This window comes from Typopeltis vanoorti, chromosome 26, assembly GCF_054136105.1.
Source record: "Typopeltis vanoorti isolate ZY-2024b chromosome 26, IOZ_Tvanoo_1.0, whole genome shotgun sequence".
Lineage (NCBI taxonomy): Eukaryota > Metazoa > Arthropoda > Arachnida > Uropygi > Thelyphonidae > Typopeltis > Typopeltis vanoorti.
In genome coordinates, this window is record NC_143574.1 from 27,300,145 (window position 1) to 27,310,335 (window position 10,191).

General features: G+C 33.4%; 1 protein-coding gene across 1 annotated transcript in view; it reads left to right on the top strand.

Annotated features, from left to right (window-relative positions):
- LOC150092431 (uncharacterized) overlaps nt 1-9,952 on the top strand; it is a 126,334-nt gene extending 116,382 nt beyond the window's left edge. Inside the window, exon 8 of the mRNA XM_090414862.1 lies at nt 9,725-9,952. Within this exon, the coding sequence (XP_090270988.1) occupies nt 9,725-9,952 (228 nt within the window). The remainder of the gene's footprint in view (nt 1-9,724) is intronic.
- The last annotated feature ends 239 nt before the right edge of the window (nt 9,953-10,191 follow it).

Genomic DNA, 10,191 nt, shown 5'->3' on the forward strand with positions numbered 1-10,191 from the left:
TTCTGGTCTAATATCATCTACTCCAGCTGCCTTTCCACATTTCAGACTTTTGATGGTTTTTTCTACTTCAAGCATGGATATGTATTCCTGATTGCATGCCTGGTCATTGTTTTTTATCACTGTACTGTCATCACTGCTTGTTTCATTTAGCAGTTTTTCAAAGTAATTACTCCATACTTCAAGGATATCTTTTTCTCCAGTTTTCATATCACCTTTATCATCTCTAATTCCTTTTACAGCACTCTTTCCTCCATTTCTGAGCTTCTTCAACAACCTCCAGAATATCTTGCCACCTTCTTGATATTTATTTTCTATGTTCTTACCAAAGTCTTCCCATGACTTTTGTTTAGCTACGCAGTGTTTAGCTTTCTTACATTTGTCTCTGTATTCTCTAAGAGCACAAGCTGACTTATTTGCCAGGAACTTTTGATATGCTTTCTTCTTTTCTTTTACTGCCTCTTTAAAACCACATTTAATACCTCATCTTTGTAGTTCAAATGCCAGCTGTGGTATCCTGGACACTACAAGAAATGAGCATTTGCTACAGATATTTCCATTGATACTATTCATCAGAATTGGCATTGATAGTTTCTCCTACTCTCTTCTGATTCAATAAAAACATGTGCAACAGCTATTTAACACCCGTCCACAGTTCAACTCATAAAATTTTTAATCATCTTAAATTCCTTCAACTGTTGTGTTTTGGAACAGAACAGTCTTCTGTATGATATCCATATATATGTATAATTATTTGAATATCCTACAAATTAAATATTAAAAAAAATTGAATTCAGAGTTGCATAGTTTATTATAATATGTGATTATAATAAACTTATAATAATATTATAATAAAGTTATTTTAATGTGTATTCTTTTGGTGTATGTTTGTACATTGCAAGTAAGGCATTTTGAAAAGTAATTTTTTTTTTAAAATCTTTGGCCGTAAGTGTTGTTTATTTGTGAACAAAATTTATCTAAAAAGAAATAAAGGCATGAAGTTGTTCAAATGAAGCAAACCATCAGAATTGAAATTTTAGTATTATATGCAATTATCTATGAGAGAGACCAACATTGCATTGCATTTATGTTATGGAAATAATTAAATAAACTTAGTGTTTAAATCTTATAAAATGAAGAAACCTTATAAATTTTGTTTGTTTCATGACAAAATTGTACAGGAATAATGTTCCAGGTTAGGTTAGGTTAGGGAATCTTCTTGCATGCCATTTTTAATGCAACACTGAAACTTGTGATTATATTGCATAACTGAGAACTAAAGCAGAAGTTCTGTTGTATTTCTGCACACAAATGAAAAGAATGATAACAAACATCAATATTATCAGCTGTGGAGAGAGGAAAACGAAACATGGAGAAAGAGAATTGTGGTGTTTTTTGTTTCTTCGGTATATGAGAGTTAAACAGAAATCAAGAGAATTTGAAAAAAAGATTCCAGTATAGGAATGGTTCATTAGTAGTCAAAGTAAACATTAAAAAAAATTGTTGATAAATGGAGGTCATGAGATGAGAAAGGAAAGCATTTCCGAATCTGATTATAATTGTTAGCCCATATAGGATTTATTAATTTAAAGCAAACTGATGAAACTTTTACTCGTTGACGTTTAGAAGAGAAAATACACATCTAGGGATAATAATGAACAAACTAAATTTCTTCAGCTATTAAATTAAGCCAATATTTTACCATGATCACCAAGGAATCTTCATAGACACAAAGAATTATACTATTTGCTTGCACACAAGAATACCAGGAGGCAGACAAACATAGACTAAGTGTAAAAAAGTAGGAAGCTACACTTCTAACTGGTACTCTATGTGGGTGCAAAGATGAGATCTTGTCAAAGGTGTCGAGATGATGGGCTGCTCCTAGACTTTGGTAATGTGAGGGCCAAATTGGTTTAGATTTGGAGAATGTTGTAATTTTGTTGCAGAATCTAGAAATAGTCTGAGATTTATATCTGCTTCCGTAATAAAAGGGAGGTTTTTCTCCCATTCAGTCTAGTGATCTGTATTCAGGGCATGGTAATGGATCATAGTATGTTAGCTCATGTGCTACAAGAGTGTGTGCAAGTGAACTGGCAGTGCCTCTGATTCATTTATTTCGTATGGTGATTCAACGACTGTGAGCCCCTTTTACGGGGAGGTACAGCACCACCTCAATCCCCCCCTATTTTTATCCGGGCTTGGGATCGACATAGCTGACAATTCAGACCTATGGCTGGAGGGATTGTCTTAAGTATTCCTGACTGTATCCATGTGTGTTCACGGAGCCGGTTTGCCTGCTTGCAGGATTAAAAACCCCAGATAAACTGGGGGGGAAACCCTGCTGTCCATGCCCAAGACTGGCTAACTTGGCTATGGCTGAGGAAGATCCTTAAGCCCCTCACGTTGTCGCCAGGAATCGAACCTAGGACACTCCTTCCCCAGACATATGGTTGCGAAATGCATAGACACTAGGCAGACAGTGCCTCTGATGAAGTTGTTGAATCTAAGTCTCAGCTTCTGCAAGGTTTGAAGGGAGTGGAAAGAGGGTAAGATAGTTCCATTACATAAAGGTGGCTCCAAGACAGAATACTATTTTTTGGCGAAATTGTATTCTTGTTTAATCCTTTATTCAAGTGTAAGCAAAGTTTTCATACAAAATATATTTGTGACCAGGCTACTTGTATATGAGACTTATGACTTCAGATCAATTGCCTTAGAATCCCCATAATGCAAAAGCATGCTTCCTTTAAAAGTGTGCTTTTAAAGGAAATATTGAGATTCAGTGAATTTACTGGCCATCAGTAGATGGGTTATATTGCCTGTGTTTTCATTGAACCAGTTCCTTATATTTTGGCTTAGCAACATGGTGCATTATCATTCTGGAAAACCATCCTATTTGAGGACAGATATATACAGAGTGCACATGGTTATAAGCTGACAGTAGTTTACATTGGTCTATACACAAAGATTCTAATTCTGACACAGAACATATCCTCATATAATGGCTCATCAGGCCAGCACGCCTTTTTCTACTCATTCTGGAAACTCCTTGTTTTTCCACTTCGCAAACCCAGGGTCAGGAGTATGAACTGAGTAGAGATTAAGTGGATGAATAGCAATATAAAGCAGGAGCTGCAAAAAAAAAAAAAAAAAAAAAAAAAAGCATTGTGATAGGAATATAAACAAAAAGGTGATCAGCATGCTCATGAGTAATATAAAGCAAAATCAAGAAAGGTAACAAGTATGGAGCTTAGCTAATTTGAGAGAAAATTAGCTAAGCAGGCCAAAGAGTTTTATCACTAAAGCCCAAAAGAGTTTTATCACTATGTAGCAAGTAAGAAAAGAAGGATTATGGAAAGATAACGTTAACCAGTGCTGATGGTAGGAAAGTGACAGAAGCAGAAGAAATAGTTCAGTTTCTAAGTGATCACTTTGCAAGAGCATATCATTTAGGTGGTAACTTTGCAGTTACTAAAGTGACAGAGACTGATGTAAGAATTGAGGTAGACAAACTGGAGGTACTTAGTATATTGAAAAATATCAATGTGAATGCAGTGGGCCTGAACAGTATGTCAGCTCGTGTGCTACAAGAGTGTACAAGTGAACTGGCAGTGTCTCTGATGAAGTTGTTGAATCTAAGTCAACTTTTGTAAGATTCAAAGGGAGTGGAAAGAGGATAAGATAGTTTCATTACATAAAGGTGGCTCCAAGACAGAAGTAGTAAATTACAAACCAGTTAGTATCTCTGGAGTGGTGGTTAAGTATTCAAAAAGTTGGTTAAAAGTAAATTTTGGGAATGGTTGGAGAGGAATATGATACTCTATTGAAGGCAGTATGACTTTGTAAAAGGGAGGGCCTTCCTCAGTAATTTATTCACATTTTATAATAAGGTGAGAGTGGAATTGGATAAAAGAAATGGCTGCACTATGATACTTTGCAAAGGATCAAATACCACATGGAAAATTGTTACAGAAGTTGGAACAAAAGGTAATGGATATGAGGTTGGTGGCATGGATGGAAGGGGGGGGGGTATCAACCCAGACACCAGAGTGTGGCGGAGTGGAATCGAGGCGAATGAGGGACTAGTGGAGTTTCCCAGGGCTCTGTACCAGGACCATTATTTAATTTGTACATTAATGATATAACAGAAGATTTCAGTGGGGAATATTGTAAATAATGAGTGGAGGAGTTGGGATATGATAGAACCTTATAAGTTACTAAAGGGTTTTATAAGATTGACACAAAAGAAATTTTTCAATGTATCAGTACATGGAGAGTGGGGGGAGAACAAGGGGCCACACTTGTAAGTTGTCTAAGAGTTGTTAGTAAGGATATACGGACCAGGTTCTTTACTTGAAGAGTAGTAAATGAGTGGAATGGATTGCCAGATGTGGTTGTGAGCACCCCAACAGTAAATAAGTTTATGATGTATGATAGGTATTGTGTTAATGAGTAGGGTGGATCTCTCTCACAATGAGTCTTTTGACTCTGTAGAGTACCTGTATAAATAAATAAAAAAAATAATAATAATAATGCATGTCAACAACACTCTGGCTGAACACCATGCTACTAACATAATAGCTGCTTTTGACCATGATCTTGTTTTAGAACTTTTATGTGTAAGAATGCAGCGTGTCATCATTCGAGATATGTTCCTGTATTTTCTATGCTGTATCAGATATGAACATGCTCTGTGATCATGACTTTTTTGAACTCCATGATATCATTACTTTTTCCATGATAGCAACTTGAACACAGTGATTCACACAATCATATACCTATAGTAGAAGGGACATCTCTCTAGATGAAGGTGGTCAACTTTGTTACAGTGTATTTAATGTGTAAGAATCAATTTATCATATCTCAGTAACCATACATAAAAATATAATCATACATATAGTATGAGAGAGGATATCAATGGATTTATTGAAGAAGTGATTCAGAAAATTGAGAGAGTGAAAATTGTTTGCTCATTATTGAGATACAACAGTACTGAGTTAAGATGACCTATGATAGCAAAATTCAATGCACAGGCTATGTAGAAGAAAGGGTGTAAGTTTTTGGATGTGTGGAGTGAGTTTGATTGTACAAAAGACTTGTATAAGAGGGATGACTGCACTTGAAAGAATTTGGCATCAGGAGCCTGGAGAAGTTATTTATTCTCATGAGGCCTAATGCAGAGAGACAGAAAAGCTAGATTATTATAGTAGGAACACAGAGAGAGAGAGAGAGAGCATGTAAGTTTAGCTATGGTATGCAAATATGACTGATATGATTGTCATTGAGTATGGTTATGAATCTCGTGAAGAAGTGGAAATATACTTGGTTTCAGACTTTTTGAGTGTGTCTAGGGGTAGAAAAGAGAAAGTGACCAGCTGGACCAAGCAGAACTGTAGATATAAGTATATGAAAAAGCCAAGAGATAACTTGTTATGTACATACACAAATGCCAGGAGCATCAGAAACAGTGGGATTGAGCTTGTGTTTTGCTAAGATTATTGGTGTTAATGTAGTATTTGGAATCAAGTGTAAAAGGATATAGTATTTTAAGGAATGACAGAAGGGATTCAGGAGGAGAGGAGCCAAGTAATAATAGTGATGTGCTATGTAGAAGCGATTTGAGGCTATCTGGTGTAAAATTAGGGCTAACAGAATGAAATGTTGCTACAGACCTGGAGGTTCAGCAATTGATAACGATGAAATGGGGTACCAAAGTATCCTAATAGATACTAAATGAATAATCATTATGGGTGACTTAAATTATCTGAACATTGATTGGAAAGAAAAATCTTATAAGGATGAAAGAGAATTTATTGAGCTGTTGAGAGACAGCTTTCTTAAGCAGCATATGAAGTTATCATGAAGTTAACAATGATGTAAATTTAAAAATTGATGTAAATAATAATGTAAAAAGTTCTTAGCATCTTACTTTTCTTTAGTTCTTGCATTGATAGTAATGGTAAATAGAAAACCATTCAGGTCAGAAAAAAGTGTTTATTTTCAAAATGGCTATCTTTTTTCTAAAGATAGCTATTTTGAAAATTCTTTTGAAAATTTCTTGGCAAGAATGCCTTTAGAGCAGTGCTTCCCAAACTGTGGGCCATGGCCCTCTTGGGGGCCATTAATTTTGCTGAGGGGGTCTGTGAAATAATGAAAACAAATTTAAAATGTTTTAAGACTAAGTGTGCCGTGTGTATGTAAGATGCTAAAAATGTAATATTTGCATTTGATTTTTGCAATATTCGCTGTGTATGTTGTGTATTGAATATAAATACAATAAATATTATAATATATGTCTGTATTATGATTTTTTTTTTTTTTTTTTTTTTTTTTTTTTTTTGATAGGGGCAATGAAAAAAATTTGGTATTTTTTCCCCTTGGAAAAAAATACCAAATTTTTCCAAGGGGACCTTTACATCCATTAGTTTGGGAAGCACTGCTTTAGAGGAATATCAGAATAAGCTGATGTTCAACTGTCAGCTTTGGCAAAGAATGTCTTTAGAGGAATATCAGACTAAGCTGATGCTCAATTATTCAGATCATTTGACATGGACTGTTAAATAATAAAAAAAAAGTCTTGCTTTTTTTTTAAGCACTTTAGACTTTTTTACCTAGCTGACCACTGAGATTGTTGTAAACTTCTAATTGAAATGAAAATGTCAATGAAAATGCATTTGTCACTCAGATAAAAAATCTTTATATATACTGCTGTAAATATACTGGTAATGAAATATTGACCTAATAGAAGCACCTTCAAAGATATTTCATGAGGTCACAAAGTAGGTGTCATTTTCTCCATCTTATTCTTACAGTCATCCTTCATTTAGAATTTGGAGTTTTAGCTTTTTATTTGGTTGGATTCAATTACTCATTTTAAAAATTGTTTCTCCAATAGTGAGAAAACTAAACTTCCCCATACTTTGCATAATTTAAAGCATAAAAATTCATTTTCAGTAATTGAAATTTTGACTCGAGAACAATTGCCTTCAAAGTTTTAACCACATATTTCAAAGCTTGCATTCTCCTGATATCATATGAAAATGTTTTCTCAGAAATTCCCATATAATTTGCATAAATAGCATAAAAATTGATAGCTTGATGGGCTAGCAGCAATATTTGAAACATCATATAATTAAAGCCTGATTTATAACTAAAATTTCATTGACTAGAGGGCAAAGTTGTAATAATTCTTAACTGGGTTGAATTATTAAATTGTATTAAACCATGAATACATAGCTGAACATTAATAAGAGAATTAAAAATCTACCTTGGAGTTAATGAGAGCAATGGATTTTTACTTTTAATTCTTCTGTGAGGAATTTTTAGAATAATAAGGGATATCATCAAAATTATAATTTTTTTTTTTTTGAAATTATAAATTATATAAATGAAATAAAATTAAATATAAATTAAATAAAAAAGCCAATACACTGTGGGATATTTTGGAGTTAAATATTAATGTTAGTTCAGTTAAACAGTTGAAAGAAATATATACCTAATATAAAAATCAGTACATTATTTTAAAAATTTAAATGAAATACAGAAAGATTAAAAAAAAATACATATTGGACAAGTGGTATTTCATTTTAATAAATAAGTGAACGAGTAGACCTACATATTACAGTGATGCATGAGCGGTGGTCATGTTATAGTGTACCAGCCATTGCAAGTAAGCAGCCAGCTGCTCTCAGATATAAGAAAAAAAATAACATATAAAGAGAAACATGAAGACAGTACTTCATATCGATGGCCTTAAGTGTGTTCTGATTGATTGTGAAAACAGAGGAGTATTTTATTTGATTTAATTGCCATTTTGTTAATATTATATCAAATCTGGGAGTTATGGCCTGGGTATGAGAAATTCATCTTAATAGCTAACGTTTCCGATACGTATAATTTTAGTTCATTATCTTGAAAATCTAATAAGATGGAATTTTTGTGTGTTACATTGTATTACATGCAACAATTTAATTTGTTATGGTTTCTTGATTATTTGATAATTTTTTCTTTCATGTAGGTTTCTAAGTGGTCTGGGATATGGATATTGCAATCCCAAAAGTATTGAGATAAGTGTGGATAAGTGATTTCAGGAAGTAGAAAGCTCCATCATAATAAAACCATTATTATGATGGACTGCATTCTGCTCATCAGACTTTCCAAGCTGTGGTTCAGATTTTGTTACAAGGGATTTTTTGTTTATTTGCTTCCTTAAAGAGTAATGTTTAGACATTACTTTAACACTAATGAGTAATTAAAAAAAAACACAGCAAAAAAAAAAAAAAGGAAAAAAAAGAGACTAATCTAGTATTCCAGACATCAAAAGTCCTTTTGATTGTCTGGAATACTAGATTAGATTCCAGATACTGACACAAAACTGTGTGAAGGTATTTAATATCTAGATATAAAATTTAATTATAAGTATTTCTTGTTTTTTTTTCAAAAAACAGCATTAATTCCCCCCCCCCACACACACACAAAGTTTTTGCATGAAACACTCAAGAGTCTACTTGTATGTACAGAGCAGCTGACTTCACATCCATTCACTCTTTGAATTTCATAATGCACAGCATACTTCTTTCTGAAGCATGTATATTTCATTGCTCTGTTGGGTTACTCCATTATATTGGGTCTCTGGTTTTACTGCTAGAAATCACACTGTTTAGTCTTTGTAGGGCTCTGTCCCTCTACAATGAGCACCTTCACCTTCCAGGTGGCCTTTAATCAGATCTTATCAATGGGAGCTTTCTTGAAGGCAGAAGTCATATTTTGTATATACAAGCAGCAAAATTGTGTATTACCATATCATTACAGTGTTCTTAATTAGAAATATTCATTGCATTTTTTTTTTTTTGTTGTTGTTGTTTGTTTGCTGGGTTGGAAAGTGTGTTGTATTTTCATAGAAATTATATTTGTGTTTTTATCCTTAATTTACTGTAACTTAAAAAAATGTTGCACATGAAATATTTTCATCTGGGCTACTTTATATAGGTGATATATCATTTTGTTTACTTGTATATAAAAAAACATGACTTTTACCTTTAGATAACTCTCATTCTAGTTTCACAGTAAAGGTTAAAACTAGTCTGGGCAATGATTCTCACCATAATGCATGGCATTATATATACCTGAAAAAGGAGGTGCACTGCAAATTATTGAAATATATAAAGCATCTTCATAAACTTAGCTCTCTGCATATACATGGCCTAGTTGTGAAGATGTTTCACACACATACAATTTTTCACTTGGGTAAATAAGGATAAAAAATATAATTTCTTGTTGAATATAATGTAGTCTTTATGCTTTACAACAATAGAAAAAGAAAAATACACACGTTCAGTCATGATTATGGTGGTGATGATGATGACTGCTTATGAAAATATTTTGATCACTGATCGGGTGTTTTAGATTTACAGTGGAAGCATTTAAGGCAATGAGGAGAGTGTGTTGTGTCCCTTAATTGTGTACTTTTCTTGATGGTTTGCTTGTTTGACCCTGCTGCCTTCATATAAGACTTTGATCAGTGATATCTGTATTCTACATAACTAATATGAATGTCTAGATGTTTGGTATTCTATAACATGCTGCACCTGGGCACTACTGTTATACATTTTGCGGCTTCTTGTACATGGGATTAATATTTAAAAAAAATAAAATGAATAGCATTTTAAACTAAACATGCTATTTTTTCAGGTTATATTTGATTTTAATAATTTATATTTTCTAGAAATATGCAGAAAAGCTGCTTCTTAGGTATAGTCAACGATGGGTAAAGGAATATATTAGGAAGAGATTAGATCTAAATGTTCCCCTTCATCCAGATGGTACAGAAGAGTCAGTAGTGCCATCTCCACCTCGACATTGTTCTACAGCACGTTGTCCTTGCCAGTTTATTGAGGAACATCTACGCTTCAAACCACAGAGCAAGTGTAGCATTAAAGAGCTGTTCTCATAAATTATTTATTTTTAATCCACAGAGGTTAAGAATTCTCGTTTACAAAGGATGTTGCATATGCTCCCATGGTTCATCCATTGTATCAGATGTATACTTTTAATGGGCTGCTGTGATGGGAGTTTAGTGTGCCTTATTGTAAGAGATGGTTTTTTATTAAACGAAACAGAGCGTTATGTAAATTAGATCAAAAGATATAAGAAGCATTCTTTTATATCAGAGTTGGATTTTAAAGTTGATGT